We start from the raw sequence: 24,459 nt of genomic DNA, 5'->3' as shown, positions 1-24,459 counted from the left end.
AACTAGAAATTACCTTCCAATCTTCTCTGTTGGTCAACAGTCAAGAGAGACTGCATTCTCCTCATGTCAGCAAGATGGAGTCTCTGAGTCTCTAGGAACTGGTCGTTAGCACGTTGCCACGTGTGCTTCAAGTCTCGGTGCTGGCGCCGCTCTGTCTCATACATCTGGGTAAGTAAATAGGTAAACATTACAATGCAGAGGCAATTCTAAATTTGAAATAAAAATGTACAATGCAATAAGAGGAAAAATGTCCTATTAAGGCAATATCACAAGCATAGTCTCATAAAAATTAGTAAACTTACTTAAAAAAAATAGATAAGAGTACGGTGATGAGGGTATCAAACGATTTAGATAAAGAAAAATCAGATATCACATTGGAGGGAGGGAGTATGGAAGAAGTGAATGTTTTCAGATATTTGGGAGTTGACTTGTCAGCAGATGGGTTTATGAAGGATGAGGTTAACCATAGAATTGATGAAGGGAAAAAGGTGAGTGGGGCACTGAGGTATCTGTGGAGACAAAAATGTTATCCATGGAGGCAAAGAAGGGAATGTACAGGAGTATAGTGGTACCAACACTCTTATATGGGTGTGAAGCATGGGATGTAAATGCTGCAGCGAGGAGACAGCTGGAGGAAGTGGAGATGTCATGTCTAAGGGCAATATGTGGCATAACTATCATGCAGAGAATTCACGGTGTGGAAATTAGGAGGTGTGGAGTACTAAAAGTATTAGTCAGAGGGTTGAAGAGGGACTGTTGAGGTGGTTTGGTCATTCAGAGAAAATGGAACAAAGTAGAATGACTTGGAGAGCGCATAAATCTGTAGAGAAAGGAAGGTGGTGCAGAGGTCATCCCCAAAAAGGTTGGAGGAAGGGGGTAAAGGAGGTTTTGTGGGCGGGGGACTTGGACTTCCAGCAAGCATGCATGAGTGTGTTTGATAGAAGTGAATGGAGATGAATGGCTTTTGGGACCTGATGAGCTGTTGAAGCGTGAGCAGGGTAATATTTTGTGAAGGGATTCAGGGAAACCGGTTAGCCAGACTTGAGTCCTGGAAATGGGAAAGTACAATACCTGCACTTTAAAAGAGGGGTTTGAGATATTGGCAGTTTGGAGGGACGTCTCAGCTGTTGTATCTGAGTCCCTCTGCAAAGTTAGTGATTATGTATGAGTGATGGTGAAAGCGTTGAATGATGAAAGTTTTTTCTTTCTTTTTTAGGTCACCCTGCCTCAGTGAGAAATGGATGACGTGTTAAAAAAAAAAAAGCTACTACTTTTTAACCTTTTTCTAACTTATGCAATTTAAGAATGTCCTCTTGTCCTTGCCACTAGTTCTAAAGGGTCTCTCAAACTTCAAAGGAATTATAGTATCATAATAGCTTTCCAATATTTGTACATCCTATTTAGTATTTCTCAACTATAATATAAAGGATTGGAAAAGGCTACAGGATATAGATGAATGATAGGAGTAGTTAAATGATTACTCAGTTTCACCCATATACATTCAAGGTGAAGAGTACAGGAAGAGGGGGAAAAGGAGTCCAGAGTACAGCCCCATTAAGTGTAAAGTAAAAGTTCCCTAGAAAGTTGGTAGACAGCAGCCTTCCAGGAACATACTACTATTCTATCATGTGAGACTAAATGAAAGCTTCTTAAAAATATTTTTTTAACATGCTGACCATCTCCCATTGAGGAAGGGTGACCCAAAAAAGAAATACTCTTACCATGATTTACACTATCACTGTCTTGGCAGAGGCACACAGGTACAACAGTCTAGATGTCACTCTAAACAGTATCTCAAACTTCTCCTTTAGAGTGTAGGCATTTTACATCCCACCTCTAGGACTCAAGTCTGGCTAACCACATAGGAATTGTTAAAAATATTGCTAGTCTTTCTACTCAAGTAAACAGCTAGAACGTACTTGTCTCAGCTCTGTGAGTTGGGTGCGTATTCTGTCAACTTCATCAGTGAGAGCAGTCTTCTGAGTGTTGAGAATGGCTGTATACAGTTCTAAATCTGCCCTGGATGATTTCTCTGCTTCCAGAGTACTGCTCACACCCTTCAGCTAGAAATAATGGAAGCTGTGAAAAACTATGATACTGAAAACTCCATGTACAGTGGAACCTCAAATTTCGAACTTAATCTGTTCCAGGAGCTAGTTCTAAATTTGAAAAGTTTGAAAGGCGAAGCAATATTTCCCATAAGAAATAATGGAAATACAATTAATCCATTCCAGAAACCCAAAAATATTCACAAAAAAAAAAATACATTTATAGATAGCATTACATGATAGTTTTACATACACACAACAAATATAGTGTACAATTATTAATAAATTTAAATAAACATACTATAAAATAACATTTTTACTTACCTTTATTGAAGATTGATAATGGCATCTGGAAGATAGGGAGGAGGAGAGAGGGAGTTGGGGTTAGTGTTTGGAAGGGGAATACCCCTCCATAAGGACTTTAGGTATCAAAGCCCTCTCTGAGGTTACTTCCCTTCTCTGTCTTTTAATGCCACTAGGACCAGCTTGAGTCACTGGACCCCTGTCTCACAAAATAACTTGATCCACACCAGCAACAACTTCTCAACCTGATCGATTATCTGCAGTCTTTATTTGGGGTGCCAGGTGTAAATGATAATGGGAGCCCTTTGATTGAACTTTGTATAGAAAGGGGTTTAGTTATAGGTAATACATATTTTAAGAAAAAGAGGATAAATAAGTATACACGATATGATGTAGGGCGAAATGACAGTAGTTTGTTGGATTATGTATTGGTAGATAAAAGACTGTTGAGTAGACTTCAGGATGTACATGTTTATAGAGGGGCCACAGATATATCAGATCACTTTCTAGTTGTAGCTACACTGAGAGTAAAAGGTAGATGGGATACAAGGAGAATAGAAGCATCAGGGAAGAGAGAGGTGAAGGTTTATAAACTAAAAGAGGAGGCAGTTAGGGTAAGATATAAACAGCTATTGGAGGATAGATGGGCTAATGAGAGCATAGGCAATGGGGTCGAAGAGGTATGGGGTAGGTTTAAAAATGTAGTGTTAGAGTGTTCAGCAGAAGTTTGTGGTTACAGGAAAGTGGGTGCAGGAGGGAAGAGGAGCGATTGGTGGAATGATGATGTAAAGAGAGTAGTAAGGGAGAAAAAGTTAGCATATGAGAAGTTTTTACAAAGTAGAAGTGATGCAAGGAGGGAAGAGTATATGGAGAAAAAGAGAGAAGTTAAGAGAGTGGTGAAGCAATGTAAAAAGAGAGCAAATGAGAGAGTGGGTGAGATGTTATCAACAAATTTTGTTGAAAATAAGAAAAAGTTTTGGAGTGAGATTAACAAGTTAAGAAAGCCTAGAGAACAAATGGATTTGTCAGTTAAAAATAGGAGAGGAGAGTTATTAAATGGAGAGTTAGAGGTATTGGGAAGATGGAGGGAATATTTTGAGGAATTGTTAAATGTTGATGAAGATAGGGAAGCTGTGATTTCGTGTATAGGGCAAGGAGGAATAACATCTTGAAGGAGTGAGGAAGAGCCAGTTGTGAGTGTGGGGGAAGTTCGTGAGGCAGTAGGTAAAATGAAAGGGGGTAAGGCAGCCGGGATTGATGGGATAAAGATAGAAATGTTAAAAGCAGGTGGGGATATAGTTTTGGAGTGGTTGGTGCAATTATTTAATAAATGTATGGAAGAGGGTAAGGTACCTAGGGATTGGCAGAGAGCATGCATAGTTCCTTTGTATAAAGGCAAAGGGGACAAAAGAGAGTGCAAAAATTATAGGGGGATAAGTCTGTTGAGTGTACCTGGTAAAGTGTATGGTAGAGTTATAATTGAAAGAATTAAGAGTAAGACGGAGAATAGGATAGCAGATGAACAAGGAGGCTTTAGGAAAGGTAGGGGGTGTGTGGACCAGGTGTTTACAGTGAAACATATAAGTGAACAGTATTTAGATAAGGCTAAAGAGGTCTTTGTGGCATTTATGGATTTGGAAAAGGCGTATGACAGGGTGGATAGGGGGGCAATGTGGCAGATGTTGCAAGTGTATGGTGTAGGAGGTAGGTTACTGAAAGCAGTGAAGAGTTTTTACGAGGATAGTGAGGCTCAAGTTAGAGTATGTAGGAAAGAGGGAAATTATTTCCCAGTAAAAGTAGGCCTTAGACAAGGATGTGTGATGTCACCGTGGTTGTTTAATATATTTATAGATGGGGTTGTAAGAGAAGTAAATGCGAGGGTCTTGGCAAGAGGCGTGGAGTTAAAAGATAAAGAATCACACACAAAGTGGGAGTTGTCACAGCTGCTCTTTGCTGATGACACTGTGCTCTTGGGAGATTCTGAAGAGAAGTTGCAGAGATTGGTGGATGAATTTGGTAGGGTGTGCAAAAGAAGAAAATTAAAGGTGAATACAGGAAAGAGTAAGGTTATGAGGATAAAAAGATTAGGTGATGAAAGATTGAATATCAGATTGGAGGGAGAGAGTATGGAGGAGGTGAACGTATTCAGATATTTGGGAGTGGACGTGTCAGCGGATGGGTCTATGAAAGATGAGGTGAATCATAGAATTGATGAGGGAAAAAGAGTGAGTGGTGCACTTAGGAGTCTGTGGAGACAAAGAACTTTGTCCTTGGAGGCAAAGAGGGGAATGTATGAGAGTATAGTTTTACCAACGCTCTTATATGGGTGTGAAGCGTGGGTGATGAATGTTGCAGCGAGGAGAAGGCTGGAGGCATTGGAGATGTCGTGTCTGAGGGCAATGTGTGGTGTGAATATAATGCAGAGAATTCGTAGTTTGGAAGTTAGGAGGAGGTGCGGGATTACCAAAACTGTTGTCCAGAGGGCTGAGGAAGGGTTGTTGAGGTGGTTCGGACATGTAGAGAGAATGGAGCGAAACAGAATGACTTCAAGAGTGTATCAGTCTGTAGTGGAAGGAAGGCGGGGTAGGGGTCGGCCTAGGAAGGGTTGGAGGGAGGGGGTAAAGGAGGTTTTGCGTGCGAGGGGCTTGGACTTCCAGCAGGCATGCGTGAGCGTGTTTGATAGGAGTGAATGGAGACAAATGGTTTTTAATACTTGACGTGCTGTTGGAGTGTGAGCAAAGTAACATTTATGAAGGGATTCAGGGAAACCGGCAGGCCGGACTTGAGTCCTGGAGATGGGAAGTACAGTGCCTGCACTCTGAAGGAGGGGTGTTATGTTGCAGTTTAAAAACTGTAGTGTAAAGCACCCTTCTGGCAAGACAGTGATGGAGTGAATGATGGTGAAAGTTTTTCTTTTTCGGGCCACCCTGCCTTGGTGGGAATCGGCCAGTGTGATAATAAAAAAAAAAAAAAAAAAATTAACACCTTTTGCAACATCAGCTTCTTTGATTTGTTCTTTCTTTGCCAGGATAGAAGTGATGGTCGACTGGTTTTTCCCATACATCCTGGAAAGCTCAACAAGTCTCACACCACTCCCATACTTCTGTATTATTTCCTTCTTCACATCTATGGTGTCTCACTTTCTTTACCACAGGGGTACCACTAGTAAGTTTCTTTGGGCCCATGGTAGCTTATTTCACAGTCCCACAAGCACTAAACACAATGAATTAATTGTAAAATGTTTGAATGAGACCGCAAGTTAGTGTTCACTCAAGCATCAACAAAGCCAGTCTGGCTCATGGCGCCTGCGCGGGGACCAGACAGAGTGGGCTGGTGGACAGGTCCGGTACCCGGCAGTTCAAAAATAGGGGCGAGTTCGATAATAGGGACAAAGTTGGTTCGAAAAAAGCGGTCGATTTTCAAAGAGTTCGATAAGCGATACGTTCGAAATTTGAGGTTCCACTGTAGATGCAATTCAGGCATATCACTCACGAACAAAGTCCATAAGAGATAATATTTAAAAAATATTAAGTTTACAAATACATACCAATTTGCAGTTACAAACATATGTGACAACTAACTTTTGTACATTTGTACTATTGTTTCCCATAAGAAAGCAAGTTCCATGATACAAATAATTCATTTGCAAGGAACAATGAGAATTTATAAGTTGGGACATATCAAATGACCCTCCCCCTTCTTATTTTAGATCTGAACCCCAATTATACCACTGTAGCCAATAATATTCAATTGCAGCTTTAGTTGTGCTCACCTTTTCATCAAGTTGCTTGACCACCTGTGCAGCATCAGTGCCTTGTAGGAGTGGTGCCACAAGGTCAGCAGTATGAAGAGCAGCTGCCTGTTGGGCCTCATGAGCTCTCAACTGAGCATCTTGAGCTCGAATCTTCTCTTTAAGTGCTTGAATTTCCTCCTCCAATGGCTCCACCAATGATCGTAATAAATCAGCATCTTCTTGGGCCTTTAGAAGAAATTGAGAAATAACACACTAGAAGCTAATTACTCCAGCTGTAAAACTAAGAACCATAGATATTCTACAAAACTTAAAATTATGTACAACCTGAGACAATGTAATGGTGATTGAAATTCATATAATGTCAAAAATTTCATAAATAAATTATTCATTAGTATGTAGTATTTATTTGTATTGTTAAGCTAGTGTAGGTGATTTAGTGTAAGAACAGAGGAGAATACCTTTCATCTGCTAACTGTAAGACAAAAAAAAAATTCTAGTCTCACAGCCAGACTTCCTTGCTAAATGATTTATAAGTTGTTTTGCTTTCAGAGCTACTGAGCAAAAGATATGAAATTATAACTGAAATGTTTGGAGCTGAGCCCCTGGTCATGATGCGAATCCTGAATGTTCAAATTATTGGAATTTTTCATGGACTACTGTACATACAGTATACTATCCTGGTTATACACAACTAAATTATAGAAAATTTCCATATTTGGCCATTTGTCTTTACATACTGCTTTACTGTTTAGTTAAATTTTCAATTTAGAATTCATGTGCTAAGCAAAGATAAAATAAGTACCAAGGAAAATAGGTGAATTTACAAAATGGCCTTCAGTAAAAAAGCACAGCATAGTGGAATCATGCAGATTAAAAAGTAAGTGAATTCAAGGGTTTCACTGTACATATACTCTTTAAGTATACAGTACTAAATACATACAGAACACTGAATAATGCTATCCTTCTATCAAGTCAATAATGGAGATAAAAGGTATAAAATACCAACATATGTAGAGAGATGTAGTATAACGAGGTGCTATACTGACAACGACACAACCACACACTGGGCTTTATAGTCTGACAAACTTTGTAAAGGCCACTGTGTGGGTAAAACATTGTCAATAAAGGATTAGTGGTGTTTCTTAAATCAATCTTGTATAATATACTATATACAGAATACTTTACATATACACATGAATATGTATACCTTGTACATACAGCATGCATGTAAATCATGCTTTTGAAGCCCAACTTGCCAACTTACCACATTCAGTATTGTAACTGTTTTGTGCTAAAGCCGAGCATAAATTTAATACTGAAATAATTCCACAAAAATCGGTCTGAACATCATAAAATTAATATATAATACAGTATTTCATTGGTATTAGTAGTAATAAAAATAGCTCAATTTGGACTGTCCTTGGATTAAGCAATAATACAGTGTATTACAATAAATTCTTTTCAGCACTGTCAGGCTGCCAAGCTCACCTTAGTGAACTATTATTATAATCAACATGAAGCACTAAACCTACAAGGGCATATAGTATCACCCTGGTGAAAATTTAGCAATTTGCAGACCACATTAATTCATGTGAATACAGTAATGAATAAGAGATAAATGCACATGACAAAAATAAAAACTAAATAAGGTAACTGAGCTCTTTTGACCTACTTTACTTATCAGGAAGGACATACATACACATTATGTAAAACATGTACAGATGCTTCTTGCTTTACAATGGTTCGACTAACAGTGTTTTAGCTTTACGATGGTGCAATAAAACTGCAAAACTTTATTTATTTCTTTTAATATGCTGGCCATCTCCCATTGAGGCAAGGTGATCCAAAAAAAGGAAACACTTTCACCATCATTCACACCATCACTATCTGGCCAGAGGTGTACAGATATGACAGTTTAGAAGTCACTCTAAACAGCAAATATCATAACCCTCTCCGTTAGAGTGCAGGCATTGTACTTCTCACCTTCAGGGCTCAAGTCTGGTTAACCGGTACAAGTGTTAGATAGGAGTGGAGATGAATGGTTTTTGGGACTTGACAAGCTGTTGGAGTGTGAGCACATTAATATTTTATAAAAAGGATAAACTTGTATTCATTTATTTATTAACTTATTTGTTAATTTACTTATCCAGCGAGTTATTTATTTACTTGTTTATTTATCATGTCATGGTCATGTTCGACTTACGACATTTTCAACTTACGATGGGTTCACCGGAACATAACTCCCATCGTAAGTCAAGGAGCACGTGTAATTGTTGGTGTTGTGCTCTTGTGAAATGGCAACATGCTAGCATTTTGCCTTCCTTTTGAATCACCAAAGGAAAGCCCGGTGTCCAATGCCTATCCAGGCACAATGGGTCAAAGCCAGAGTACTGCACTGTTAGTAGCAAGCACTGTACATCAAAATGGAAAAAACTGCTGCTGGCTTTGTACCAGCCAAGGCTAGTCTGATTCCCTTCTGTGTAAATAACACATTGGACTGTACAAGTAAGCCTATGATACTCTGATAGTCTAAATCTCTTGCACTTTATGGAAATGAAAAGAATTTTGAAGTCTTATAAGAAAGCCTATGTCAAAAGTAATTTTCTGTAACTAGTAAATGCATAACTAACAGAATTATGTAAGCAAAGCAGTAAATACATCTAACATACAAAATGTAGCAAGTGAATCACAAAACACATTTCTTGCAACAGGCTTGGATACAAGATTCAGGTGAATACAAGATACAGATACATATGCTCTACCATACACAAAATTGCATAAAACTGGTTACAAGACACAATTCATGAAGCAAAATCAAAAGTTAAAATAAACAAGGTTATAGATGCATGCACAAAAAATCGTTTTACAAAAAAAAAAAAAAAAATCCAAGAAATTGTTTAACAAAAAATTCCAAAAATGTCATAATCATAAACCAAAGTATTTATGTCAAAGATTGTAAACCAAAGCAATCTTATAAATCAAATTAATCATCCGGTAGTTAATTTTAAGGCAGCCCAAAATGCTCTGCATAACCAGGGGGCATTCTATGAAGTATGTTAGTGTCAACTATTCATAAATAAATTGTATACTGTACTTTGCAGAAATAAAAATTATTTTTATCATTATCAATGTAGGCAGAGAAAATACACAAAGTCACAAACAAAGTCACAAAGTCTGAGTAAAACCTGTGGCACTAATATACATCAGTTGTCAATGCATATCCAATCATTACAAATACAAATTTTTATTTCTTTGCAAAGGTTACAATGTGTGATTTACAAGTTATAAAGTGTTAAGTACAAAGAAAGGCACTAGCATGCCTGAGCATTTCAAAAAGACCAATTAATAACCAATACAAAATTTTTAGATAGTATGCCTGAGGTGTTTACAGAAGGAGTCAATCTGATAATATTAAGAGCGTATTCAAATACAAATTATTAAAAGAAATGCCCCGAGCCAACAAGAGAAATCATCCCAAAGAGTTTTGTCAAGATCACTACAAATCATCCTCAGTCCCTCATTATCACCCGTCACCCTCACCCTAAATCATCACCCTCACTTCATCACCTCTCCTTGTCCTCACCCCTGATCATTACCCTTGCCCTCATCGTCATCATTACCACCACTACCCCCTTCATCTCACTACCATCACCAAGAACATTACAACAACTCTACTTCCTCATTATAGATAAATAACCTAAAATTTTACCATTATTAACATACTGTACAAAATAATTACATTTATCTTGTTGTTGGTATTAAAAGTACTTTCACTCGACTGCGAACTGTTAAGCATTCTAAAAATCTCTCGTGGACCAGAGATTGCAGCAGGATGAGATGAAACAACCTGAATACAAGCCTGGTGCTCTGGAGTATGGGGAAACAATGCCTGGCATCTGCTGGGTGCCAATATTTACCTGGGGTCTGACTGTGTGGTACAAGTACTGTGTACTCTGATGCACAACATGCAGGTTCAAGTCCTACTCTGGTCTGAAATTATGTTTGTGAATAATTTCACTCATTTGTGAACTGTTAGATATTCTAAAAATCTCTTGTGAACCAGTTCATGTAGCAGGACGAGATGAAATAACTTGAGCATAAGCCTGGCACTCCGGAGCATGGCAAACTCTCAATGAGTACTGTAAACCTAATTTGTACCTGTAATTTTACTTTTATACATTACAAATAACAATTTTAGTGTTGGTACAGTATTGTAGAGTGCCTGTTGGCAATTTTGTGACTTCTCCAATTTTGAGTAAGAGATGTAGAGAACAACTGTTATTCCATCAAAGCATGGATTCTAACAAGCTTGTAAATGTTCTATTTAATCAGCTTTAGGCATGACCCAGGTCCTGATACTTACCCTCTTCATACTGTCTTCCAAGTTTTCAGCATCAACCCCCGTGCCTAATGAAGAAGGCGTCCCTACAGCAGAGCCAGAAGTGGTTTTTTCTGGTGTACTTAAAGCAGACGGGCTCAGACTTGGAACTCTCTTCGCTAGAGATTTCGTAACAGCCGACAGAACTCCTGGGCTCAGTAAGCTCTCGCTTTTTGTTCGTATATCTGATTCCTGAGCATAATAAGGAAACTGTTAGCATGAGTTTCTTAAAAGCCATATATCATGTACCAATTAACATCAGAAATAAGGAGATTAAAAATAACTAAGTAGAGATCAATGAGGTAAAAAAAACAAGGTAAAGCAAACCTCAAAAATTAGGAACTTAATAATTTAAAAAAGTGTATACTGCATGAACTGCACAACCTAACTTGACTACAGTGTGCAAGCAACATTAACTGTCATCCTTGCCAATACATAATGCATGCCTGAATGCTCATGAATACACACATGCCTGCATGCTTATGCATGCACACATGAATGCATCTACTTGTTGCATAAAAAAAATTGGGCTCAGCTCTAAGTTTATGCTATCATAAGTCACAAAGCACAGCCACTATAAAAGTCAAGTGGTCATGTTTAGACCTTGACATAAATATCTATCAGAAAGCAGCATCGCTTATAGCATGTGATACATTTTCTAACACTACTATTATATATATATACCAGCTTGTAGGTCACTCACTGCTGCTTGCTCTACCTGTACATTATGTTCTTTGTTATATATTATGTGTCAAGCCAATGTGCAAGACAAATTTTGCTACAAGTAACAGAGTATTGTTGAAAATGGTATAAAATACCGGCAAGTTGAAGATTAAGACACATGTGCAACAGTTGGGTATCTTTATTGATGAAAAGTTTGCCTACACAGTATGCTTCTTCAGTCAAATACTGAGGGAGCAGCCTGAGGGACTGACCTCCTCAAATACTTTTTCTCCAAGGTTGATAGACTGATTCTATCATATTTATTTCATTATTACTGCTCCCTCAGTATTTGACTGAAGAAGCATACTGTGTAGACAAACTTTTCATCAATAAAGATACCCAACTGTTACACATGTGTCTTAATCTTAAAGTAACAGAGTACACTTCTTGAACACAAAATTAAAATCTGAAGAGTTAAAGAGAGTATGTAACCTTTTACAATAAGCATGTTGTAATTATTGTTATAATAGTCAATATAATTTGAATTTCAATCTTGGACATCAATGACCTTTAAATCTACCAAAGTAGCAAAAAAGGCTCGGTCTGGGCTAATTTTACACTCTCCAAAAGTAATGTTTCAGAACCTTTATGTGGGAACAAAATTCACTTGACTCACTGATCACTTTGAAGCTATAAAGTGAAACACTAACAAAAATACTGCAATGATTGCACCAATTATTAATTTATCATTATTATTATTTTTTTTTTATTATCACACTGGCCGATTCCCACCAAAGCAGGGTGGCCCGAAAAAGTAAAACTTTCACCATCATTCACTCCATCACTGTCTTGCCAGAAGGGTGCTTTACACTACAGTTTTTAAACTGCAACATTAACACCCCTCCTTCAGAGTGCAGGCACTGTACTTCCCATCTCCAGGACTCAAGTCCGGCCTGCCGGTTTCCCTGAACCCCTTCATAAATGTTACTTTGCTCACACTCCAACAGCACGTCAAGTATTAAAAACCATTCGTCTCCATTCACTCCTATCAAACACGCTCACGCACGCCTGCTGGAAGTCCAAGCCCCTCACACACAAAACCTCCTTTACCCCCTCCCCCCAACCTTTCCTAGGCCGACCCCTACCCCGCCTTCCTTCCACTACAGACTGATACACTCTTGAAGTCACTCTGTTTCGCTCCATTCTCTCTACATGTCCGAACCACCTCAACAACCCTTCCTCAGCCCTCTGGACAACAGTTTTGGTAATCCCGCACCTCCTCCTAACTTCCAAACTACGAATTCTCTGCATTATATTCACACCACACATTGCCCTCAGACATGACATCTTCACTGCCTCCAGCCTTCTCCTCGCTGCAACATTCTTCACCCATGCTTCACACCCATACAAGAGCGTTGGTAAAACTATACTCTCATACATTCCCCACTTTGCCTCCAAGGACAAAGTTCTTTGTCTCCACAGACTCCTAAGTGCACCACTCACCCTTTTCCCCTCATCAATTCTATGATTCACCTCATCTTTCATAGACCCATCCGCTGACACGTCCACTCCCAAATATCTAAATACATTCACCTCCTCCATACTCTCTCCCTCCAATCTGATATCCAATCTTTCATCACCTAATCTTTTTGTTATCCTCATAACCTTACTCTTTCCTGTATTCACTTTTAATTTTCTTCTTTTGCACACCCTACCAAATTCATCCACCAATTTCTGCAACTTCTCTTCAGAATCTCCCAAGAGCACAGTGTCATCAGCAAAGAGCAACTGTGACAACTCCCACTTTATGTGTGATTCTTTATCTTTTAACTCCACGCCTCTTGCCAAGACCCTCGCATTTACTTCTCTCACAACCCCATCTGTAAATATATTAAACAACCACGGTGACATCACACATCCTTGTCTAAGGCCTACTTTTACTGGGAAATAATTTCCCTCTTTCCTACATACTCTAACTTGAGCCTCACTATCCTCGTAAAAACTCTTCACTGCTTTCAGTAACCTACCTCCTACACCATACACCTGCAACATCTGTTACATTGCCTCCCTATCCACCCTGCCATATGCCTTTTCCAAATCCATAAATGCCACAAAGACCTCTTTAGCCTTATCTAAATACTGTTCACTTATATATTTCACTGTAAACACCTGGTCCACACACCCCCTACCTTTCCTAAAGCCTCCTTGTTCATCTGCTATCCTATTCTCCGTCTTACTCTTAATTCTTTCAATAATAACTCTACCATACACTTTACCAGGTATACTTAACAGACTTTTTTTTTTTTTTTTTTCCAACAAGTCGGCCGTCTCCCACCGAGGCAGGGTGACCCAAAAAAGAAAGAAAATCCCCAAAAAGAAAATACTTTCATCATCATTCAACACTTTCACCACACTCGCACATTATCACTGTTTTTGCAGAGGTGCTCAGAATACAACAGTCTAGAAGCATACACATATAAAGATACACAACATATCCCTCCAAACTGCCAATATCCCAAACCCTCCTTTAAAGTGCAGGCATTGTACTTCCCATTTCCAGGACTCAAGTCCGACTATATGAAAATAACCGGTTTCCCTGAATCCCTTCACTAAATATTACCCTGCTCACACTCCAACAGATCGTCAGGTCCCAAGTACCATTCGTCTCCATTCACTCCTATCTAACACGCTCACGCACGCTTGCTGGAAGTCCAAGCCCCTTGCCCACAAAACCTCCTTTACCCCCTCTCTCCAACCCTTTCGAGGACGACCCCTACCCCGCCTTCCTTCCCCTATAGATTTATATGCTTTCCATGTCATTCTACTTTGATCCATTCTCTCTAAATGACCAAACCACCTCAACAACCCCTCTTCTGCCCTCTGACTAATACTTTTATTAACTCCACACCTTCTCCTAATTTCCACACTCCGAATTTTCTGCATAATATTTACACCACACATTGCCCTTAAACAGGACATCTCCACTGCCTCCAACCGTCTCCTCGCTGCTGCATTTACCACCCAAGCTTCACACCCATATAAGAGTGTTGGTACTTCTATACTTTCATACATTCCCTTCTTTGCCTCCATAGATAACGTTTTTTGACTCCACCTATACCTCAATGCACCATTCACCTTTTTTCCCTCATCAATTCTATGATTAACCTCATCCTTCATAAATCCATCCGCCCCCTATAATTTTTGCAATCTCTTTTGTCCCCTTTGCCTTTATACAAAGGAACTATGCATGCTCTCCGCCAATCCCTAGGTACCTTACCCTCTTCCTAGGGATTGGCAGAGAGCATGCATAGTTCCTTTGTATAAAGGCAAAGGGGACAAAAGAGAGTGCAAAAATTATAGGGGGATAAGTTATGTACAGTAAACACTTTGATTATATTTACCTTTCCAATGACAAGTAATTTTTACAAGCTCAACGCTGCCATTCTTTTATTATAAGAAACATTATAATAATATAATAATAATATCTTTATTTTACTACAAGTACATGTACAGGGTATACAGTCCTAGCTGATAACAATGACATACTACTATACAGAAAGTCCCTTGTTATGCTCCACATTTCGGGCAAATTAGGTCAGTGTCCCAGGATGCGACCCACACCAGTCGACTTAACACCCAGGTACCCATTTTACTGATGGGGAACATAGACAACAGGTGGAAAGAAACACATCCAATGTTTCTACTCTGGCTGGGAATCGAAACCAGGCCCTCGCCGTGTGAAGCGAGAGCGTTAACCACAGAATCCTATGTTACTCCACGTCTTCACTTATGGAAGATTCTCCTTAATACTAAACACAATGCTGGTTTGGCTAGTATATAGTGCCAGCAAGTGTTTATCATGACACTGTTAGAATACAGCTGCTCTATTGCTCTCTCTCACTCTCTTATTGTCTCTTTCTCTCACTGTCTCTCTCTCATTCTCTCTCTCTCAATGAAAACACTTGACATTAATAATATCCATTCACATACAAACCATCTAAATAATTGATTGCTTTCAAGACTACTTTTCATACTAATTCCATTTTTTTCCTTTGTATTTATAGTCAATCCGTGTTGGAATTTCTGTTAGCTACTTTTTGCTACAACACTGTAAACATGTACAACAAAGATCATTCTAATTGAAAAATGCATTACCTTTGTATGAAGTGAAGAATTTCCTGGCCCAAAAACCCATAACAATGTGGGTCAACGATGCCTCGTGTAACACACATATTTATTACAATACGCTCTGACAGTTTGCTAAAAGTCAAAATAGTTATAAGTAATTCGATTACTGTACCTCCAGTTGTCTCTCGTACAGGCGACGATAGTGTTGTTTCTCAGCCTCTAAGCGTTCCGTCAGTTTTTTTAACCTTTTAATCTCCCCTTCATAGCGACCACCTGTTTGTCCAACAGCATTTGCCACCTCCTCTGTCAAATGGTAAATTAAATACACTGTGGTACAGTATAACTACTTCAGGGAATTATGGGTTAACCTGAATTATTACTATAACATTGTAGGTACTGCAATAACTACTGTTATCCTCCCCTTCACTGGATCAAACCTCATTACCTTTCCAAGTTGACCAGTCACTGTATGACCACAACAGGATTAACATTTCAAATGAATATTATAACACAATAATAATCATTAATAATTAAATAATAATAACAATCTACAACTTAAGCTGCAGAGAAAATTCAGATGCAGAGAATAATTACACAGGACATTCAGAAGACAGAAAACACAATATAGTACCAATAAAGCACACTATAAACAACAAAGCTAATAAATATAATTAGCAAAACTTCAAAGATGATAACAGTATATTGTATTTGTAAAGCTTTTAGAAATTTATCTGAATTCTGTTAGTCTTTATACTTTTAGAAAGAGAATCAGACAAGTGAAAGTGAATGATTATTCACTATTTTGGTCACCTAAGCAAAAAAGTTCAAATGTATTGGAAAAACAATATTTCTAGCTCTTTTCACCATATATGTATTACAGATGCATTAAGAATTTGCAGTTTCTATACAGTCTTGAGGCTCCCCCTATCTTAACTGTAGGGCATGTTTCCTTAAGACACCTATCAGTAAGAAGGTACCTGGGTGTTAGCCGACTGGGATGGGTTGCACCCTGGGGACAAAATTAACCTAACTGCCCAAAATGCTCTGCATAACCAGGGGCTTTCTACATAGTATGTCAGTGATGTCAGCTAAGTCTGTACAAGTTGTACCATATGCTTATAGAAATAAAGATTATTATTGTTATTATTGTTGAGATTTCTTACAGTCCTGCAGCCTCATACTGCTCTTTGGTTTTGCTCTTTAATTGAAGAGGTGCATCTGCAAACTAGTTAATAAAATGTTAGGTAAAAGAACACAGATGTAACTAATATGATATTTTATTGTGACAACATTTTGCAAGAAGAGGATCAAGTATATATAGTCTTCTTTAATCCTCCACACAGGTTTAGAACTTAACAAGAACAAGTCAATGTCTCCAAAATTGCAGAGGAATGTTTGGGAAGCCTTGGCATGGCTCCTGATGGAAGTACATTGCAGAATCAAGAGGCCAATACAGCTAAAACAAGCAAAATTTGGTTATCTTTACTGTCGAAACGTTTCGCCAATCAGCGGCTTCATCAATCCAATACGGGGAAGAACAATTGAAGCCAAGGAGTTTTAGGTAATCAGTCCCTCAGCCTGGAAATGTGTTCAGTCCTTCAGTCTTGATAAAAGTGTAGAATATACACAAAGAAGGAGCTTATAGACTGCAGACAGGCGAGTTGAAGCAGCTGTAGGCAGCATCACCAGTGGAGAAATTTAATAACGGAAGTAGGTCACACCTATAGGTTCGGAAAGATACAGGAAATTTCTTAATGCTTGCCTATCCTGTAGGCATGATCTACTTCCACTAGTGGATTGTTCCACCAGTGACACCACCTACAACTGCTTTGCCTCACCTGTCTGCAGTATATATGCTCTTCTCTGTGTATATTCTGCACTAATAATAGTAACAGTTATAATCATAACCATGATTTTTCCAGCTGTGGGTCATCATATGACTAAGACCTATGTCAAGAAACACTTGCCCTGTTTCCTGACTAACATTATACCTATAGTCTGCACTTTTATCAAGACATGGACTGAACAAATCATTTCCAGGATGATGGACTGATTACCTCAGACTCCTTTTCATTTTCCACCTTTCTTCCCTATATTGGACTGATGAAGCCACTGGGGAAACATTTTCACAATAAAGATAACCAAATGTTGCAAGTGTCTTATTGTTTAACAACTAAAACACCACAGCTCATCTGCTTCACTGGTTGCTGCAACAGCATCAAAGTATTTTTTACAATGTGCTAATACCTAGGGATTAAATAAAGCAAAGGCGAGGTAAACTGAGTAAACTGCTAGAAAGTAAGCAGTCAGCCACTGTGAGAGCTGGAGAGCAATTAAGTGAACCAGCGACCAGAAAGATGATAGAAAAAGTTTAAGTGAGCCAGTATTGTAAAGTGTGTGATGTGAGGCTTGTACTGTAGTATCCTGTGCTTCCACAAGTAACTTCGCTACCAGATAAACTGAACAAGACAAGAGCCACACATAAATCACAAGAGTCACACAAATCACAAGTCACACATAAATCACAACACAAGAACCACACATAAATCACAACAAAGAACCACACATAAATCACAAGAGCCACACATAAATCACAACACAAGAGCCACACATAAATCACAACACAAGAACCACACATAAATCACAACACAAGAACCACACATAAATCACAACACAAGAGCCACACATAAATCACAACACAAGAGCCACACATAAATCACAACACAAGAACCACACATAAATCACAACACAAGAGCCACACATAAATCACAACACAAGAGCCACACATAAATCACAAGTCACACATAAATCACAACACAAGAACCACACATAAATCACAACACAAGAACCACACATAAATTACAACACAAGCCACACATAAATCACAACACAAGAGCCACACATAAATCACAACACAAGAGCCACACATAAATCACAACACAAGAGCCACACATAAATCACAACACAAGAGCCACACATAAATCACAACACAAGAACCACATAAACATCACAACACCAGAACCACACATAAATCACAACACAAGAACCACACATAAATCACAACACAAGAACCACACATAAATCACAATACAAGAGCCACACATAAATCACAACACAAGAGCCACACATAAATCACAACACAAGAACCACACATAAATCACAACACAAGAGCCACACAAATCACAACACAAGAGCCACACATAAATCACAACACAAGAGCCACACATAAATCACAACACAAGAGCCACATAAAAATCACAACACAAGAGCCACACATAAATCACAACACAAGAACCACATAAACATCACAACACAAGAACCACACATAAATCACAACACAAGAACCACACATAAATCACAACACAAGAGCCACACATAAATCACAACACAAGAACCACACATAAATCACAACACAAGAGCCACACATAAATCACAACACAAGAGCCACACATAAATCACAACACAAGAGCCACATAAAAATCACAACACAAGAGCCACACATAAATCACAACACAAGAACCACATAAACATCACAACACAAGAACCACACATAAATCACAACACAAGAGCCACACATAAATCACAACACAAGAGCCACACATAAATCACAACACAAGAACCACACATAAATCACAACACAAGAGTCACACATAAATCACAACACAAGAACCACACATAAATCACAACACAAGAACCACACATAAATCACAACACGAGCCACACATAAATCACAACACAAGAGCCACACATAACTCACAACACAAGAGCCACACATAAATCACAACACAAGAGCCACACATAAATCACAACACAAGAGCCACACATAAATCACAACACAAGGGCCTCACATAAATCACAACACAAGAGCCACACATAAATCACAACACAAGAACCACATAAACATCACAACACAAGAGCCACACATAAATCACAACACAAGAACCACACATAAATCACAACACAAGAACCACATAAACATCACAACACAAGAACCACACATAAATCACAACACAAGAACCACACATAAATCACAACACATGAACCACACATAAATCACAACACAAGAGCCACACATAAATCACAACACAAGAGCCACACATAAATCACAACACAAGAGCCACACATAAATCACAACACAAGAACCACATAAATCACAACATAAGAACCACACATAAATCACAACACAAGAGCCACACATGAACACAACACAAGAACCACACATAAATCACAACACAAGAGCCACACATAAATCACAACACAAGAGCCACACATAAATCACAACACAAGAACCACACATAAATCACAACACAAGAACCACATAAACATCACAACACAAGAACCACACATAAATCACAACACAAGAGCCACACATAAATCACAACAAGAACCACACATAAATCACAACACAAGAGCCACACATAAATCACAACACAAGAGCCACACACAAATCACAACACAAGAGCCACACATAAATCACAACACAAGAACCACACATAAATCACAACACAAGAGCCACATAAACATCACAAGTCACATACATTACGCTTTTAATTTCTTTATGAGGTACTAATAATGTAGATAACGTGTAAACAAATAGGTAGGTACAAAAGAAAGCCATTAATATGCAAAACATTTAATAATAATATAACAATAATAATACTAATCTATTTCTACACGTTATGCAAGAATGGTATATAATACCGACAAGATGAAATTAAGACACATGTGCAACATCTGGGTATCTTTATTGTAGACGTTAACGTCTACAATAAAGATACCCAGATGTTGCATATGTGTCTTAATTTCATTTCTACACGTACATGATACAACTTATACAGACCAGAGCTAACATCAATGACATACTACTATGTTATGCTGAGCATTTCCGGCAAATTATGTCATTTTTGTCCCAGGATGCGACCCACACCAGTCGACTAACGCCCAGGTACCTATTTTACTGATGGGTGAACATGGACAGCAGGTGTCTTAAGGGAACACGTGCTAACGTGTCCAGCCGTACCGGGGATCGAACCAGGGACACTCAGTGTGAGCTGAGTGCGCTAGCACTCATGGGGTAACATTTGGCTGAGCATGCAGAAAGCCCATGATTATGCAGAGCATTTCGGGTTAAGCATAACTTCAAACTCAAAACACAGGCTTACATTTTACAAGAAGCAGCATACAGTGATATACGAGTACTGAACCGTAGTTAAGTACAGCCTAAGAGAAAACTTATCATATGTTATAAACTCAGCTGGAGGGGATGTCAATAACGTGTACATGTACTGCTATTATGGTACCAATACGGTGTGTTACATCTAGCATACTAGTGTTACTGTTGTTATTAATGTGTGTGAGGAACACTGACAGTCACAGCAGCGACCACTCATCCACCACCATGACTGCTGCTCCTCCTTCAATACTTCACTCCTCCTGCCTTAGCTACTCCATCCCTACACTCCTGATACAGCTATTCTCCTCCACTTTCCCCTACCTTTACCTTTCCTCCATTATCGTCGTCTCTGTCGTGGTGGTGATGGCCAGCAGGGCTCCCAAGTGAGCAGACGCAGACGCAAGATGTTAGTGTGAGGAAAACTAACTTCACCTGCATCATGTACAAGTGTGTTAGCTCCCTCCCTCCTCTCCCCTCCCTCTCTCCATCCATCCCTCCCCACCACCCACGCCCAGCCCATTATAATACTGCACCACTACACTCACAACCATTCTCCAACCCCCAGTCAACCCACAACCCGTCCTGGCACCACCAGTCAACCAACAACCATCCTGGCATCACCGGTCAACCCACAACCATCCTGGCACTACCAGTCAACCCACATCCTATCCTGGCACTACCAGTCAACCCACATCCTATCCTGACACTACCAGTCAACCCACAACCATCCTGGCACTACCAGTCAACCCACAACCATCCTGGCACTACCAGTCAACCCACAACCCGTCCTGGCACCACCAGTCAACCTACATTCTATATTGGCACCAACAGTCAACCCACAACCATCCTGGCACCACCAGTCAACCTACATTCTATCCTGGCACCACCAGTCAACCCACAACCAACCCTGGCACCACCAGTCAACCCATAACCCATCCTGGCACCACCAGTCAACCCACAACCCATCCTGGCACCACCAGTCAACCCACAACCCACCCTGGCACCACCAGTCAACCCACAACCAACCCTGGCACCACCAGTCAACCCACAACCCATCCTGGCACCACCAGTCAACCCACAACCCATCCTGGCACCACCAGTCAACCCACAACCCACCCTGGCACCACCAGTCAACCCACAACCAACCCTGGCACCACCAGTCAACCCACAACCCATCCTGGCACCACCAGTCAACCCACAACCCATCCTGGCACCACCAGTCAACCCACAACAATCCTGGCACCACCAGTCAACCCACAACCCATCCTGGCACCACCAGTCAACCCACAACCCATCCTGGCACCACCAGTCGACCCACAACAATCCTGGCACCACCAGTCAACCTCTCACTACTAACACATGGTATTGCCTCACGTTCCACGGCCATATTTTTTTTTCTTTAGTTTCGTATTGGCGGTTAAATATATTATCGACTTTATGCAACTAATGTAACTAAATTGTATATACAGTGGACCCTCGAATTTCATAATCCCTTTTCTGTGTGTAAAACTATAGTTATCCTCTATAAAATGTACATATACATATACGTAATATATATATATAGGTTATATGTAGTAGGTTGGTAGACAGCAACCACCCAGGGAGGTACTACCGTCCTGCCAAGTGAGTGTAAAACGAAGCCTGTGATTGTTTTACATGATGGTAGGATTGCTGATGTCTTTTGTCTGTCTCATAAATATGCAAGATTACAGGCATGTCTTGCTACTTCTACTTACACTTAGGTCACACTACACATACATGTACACATTTATTTATACACACTCATCTGAGTTTTCTTTGATTTTATCTTAATAGTTCTTGGTCTTATTAATTTTCCTTTTATATCCATGGGGAAGTGGAATAAGAATCTTTCCTCCGTAAGCCATGCGTGTTGTAAAAGTCAACTAAAATGCCGGGAACAATGGGCTAGTAACCCCTTTTCCTGTAAAGATTACTAAAAAGAATAAGAAGAAGAAAATTGTCAAAGTGGGAAGTCTGAATGTGCGTGGATGTTGTGCAGATGATAAGAAAGAGATGATTGTGGATGTTATGAATGAGAAGAAGCTGGATGTCCTGGCTTTAAGTGAAACAAAGCTGAAGGGGGTGGGAGAGTTTCAGTGGAGAGGAATAAATGGGATTAGGTCAGGGGTTTCAAATAGAGTTAGAGCTAAAGAAGGAGTAGCAATAATGTTGAAGGATAAGCTATGGCAGGAAAAGAGGGACTATAAATGTATTAATTCAAGGATTATGTGGAGTAAAATAAAGATTGGATGTGAAAAGTGGGTTATAATAAGCGTGTATGCACCTGGAGAAGAGAGAAGTGTAGAGGAGAGAGAGAGATTTTGGGAAATGTTGAGTGAATGCGTGGGGAGTTTTGAATCAAGTGTGAGAGTAATGGTGGTTGGGGATTTTAATGCTAAAGTGGGTAAAAATGTTATGGAGGGAGTAGTAGGTAAATTTGGGGTGCCAGGGGTAAATGTAAATGGGGAGCCTTTAATTGAGCTATGTGTAGAAAGAAATTTGGTAATAAGTAATACATATTTTATGAAAAAGAGGATAAATAAATATACAAGGTATGATGTAGCACGTAATGAAAGTAGTTTATTAGATTATGTATTGGTGGATAAAAGGTTGATGGGTAGGCTCCAGGATGTACATGTTTATAGAGGGGCAACTGATATATCGGATCATTATTTAGTTGTAGCTACAGTTAGAGTAAGAGGTAGATGGGAAAAGAGGAAGGTGGCAACAACAAGTAAGAGGGAGGTGAAAGTGTATAAACTAAGGGAGGAGGAAGTTCGGGTGAGATATAAGCGACTATTGGCAGAAAGGTGGGCTAGTGCAAAGATGAGTAGTGGGGGGGTTGAAGAGGGTTGGAATAGTTTTAAAAATGCAGTATTAGAATGTGGGGCAGAAGTTTGTGGTTATAGGAGGGTGGGGGCAGGAGGAAAGAGGAGTGATTGGTGGAATGATGAAGTAAAGGGTGTGATAAAAGAGAAAAAGGTAGCTTATGAGAGGTTTTTACAAAGCAGAAGTGTTATAAGAAGAGCAGAGTATATGGAGAGTAAAAGAAAGGTAAAGAGAGTGGTGAGAGAGTGCAAAAGGAGAGCAGATGATAGAGTGGGAGAGGCACTGTCAAGAAATTTTAATGAAAATAAGAAAAAATTTTGGAGTGAGTTAAACAAGTTAAGAAAGCCTAGGGAAAATATGGATTTGTCAGTTAAAAACAGAGTAGGGGAGTTAGTAGATGGGGAGATGGAGGTATTGGGAAGATGGCGAGAATATTTTGAGGAACTTTTAAATGTTAAGGAAGAAACAGAGGCAGTAATTTCATGCACTGGTCAGGGAGGTATACCATCTTTTAGGAGTGAAGAAGAGCAGAATGTAAGTGTGGGGGAGGTACGTGAGGCATTACGTAAAATGAAAGGGGGTAAAGCAGCTGGAACTGATGGGATCATGACAGAAATGTTAAAAGCAGGGGGGGATATAGTGTTGGAGTGGTTGGTACTTTTGTTTAATAAATGTATGAAAGAGGGGAAGGTACCTAGGGATTGGCAGAGAGCATGTATAGTCCCTTTATATAAAGGGAAAGGGGACAAAAGAGACTGTAAAAATTATAGAGGAATAAGCTTACTGAGTATACCAGGAAAAGTGTACGGTAGGGTTATAATTGAAAGAATTAGAGGTAAGACAGAATGTAGGATTGCGGATGAGCAAGGAGGTTTTAGAGTGGGTAGGGGATGTGTAGATCAGGTGTTTACATTGAAGCATATATGTGAACAGTATTTAGATAAAGATAGGGAAGTTTTTATTGCATTTATGGATTTAGAAAAGGCATATGATAGAGTGGATAGAGGAGCAATGTGGCAGATGTTGCAAGTATATGGAATAGGTGGTAAGTTATTAAATGCTGTAAAGAGTTTTTATGAGGATAGTGAGGCTCAGGTTAGGGTGTGTAGAAGAGAGGGAGACTACTTCCCGGTAAAAGTAGGTCTTAGACAGGGATGTGTAA

General features: G+C 39.4%; 1 protein-coding gene across 5 annotated transcripts in view; it reads right to left on the bottom strand.

The window, feature by feature from the left end:
- LOC128684934 (rab GTPase-binding effector protein 1) overlaps nucleotides 1-24,459 on the bottom strand; it is a 66,269-nt gene that overhangs the window by 23,288 nt on the left and 18,522 nt on the right. For all 5 annotated transcript variants that reach the window (XM_053771296.2, XM_053771297.2, XM_070099364.1 and 2 more), the window contains 5 exons: nucleotides 15,447-15,577; nucleotides 10,469-10,675; nucleotides 6,124-6,330; nucleotides 1,920-2,063; nucleotides 14-164 (listed from right to left, as the gene is read on the bottom strand). In XM_053771296.2, coding sequence (XP_053627271.1) covers nucleotides 14-164; nucleotides 1,920-2,063; nucleotides 6,124-6,330; nucleotides 10,469-10,675; nucleotides 15,447-15,577 — 840 coding nt within the window. The remainder of the gene's footprint in view (nucleotides 1-13; nucleotides 165-1,919; nucleotides 2,064-6,123; nucleotides 6,331-10,468; nucleotides 10,676-15,446; nucleotides 15,578-24,459) is intronic.

This window comes from Cherax quadricarinatus, chromosome 5 (assembly GCF_038502225.1).
Source record: "Cherax quadricarinatus isolate ZL_2023a chromosome 5, ASM3850222v1, whole genome shotgun sequence".
Lineage (NCBI taxonomy): Eukaryota > Metazoa > Arthropoda > Malacostraca > Decapoda > Parastacidae > Cherax > Cherax quadricarinatus.
Note: the sequence above shows the minus strand (reverse complement) of the source record. Positions and strands in the feature narration are given on the sequence as shown.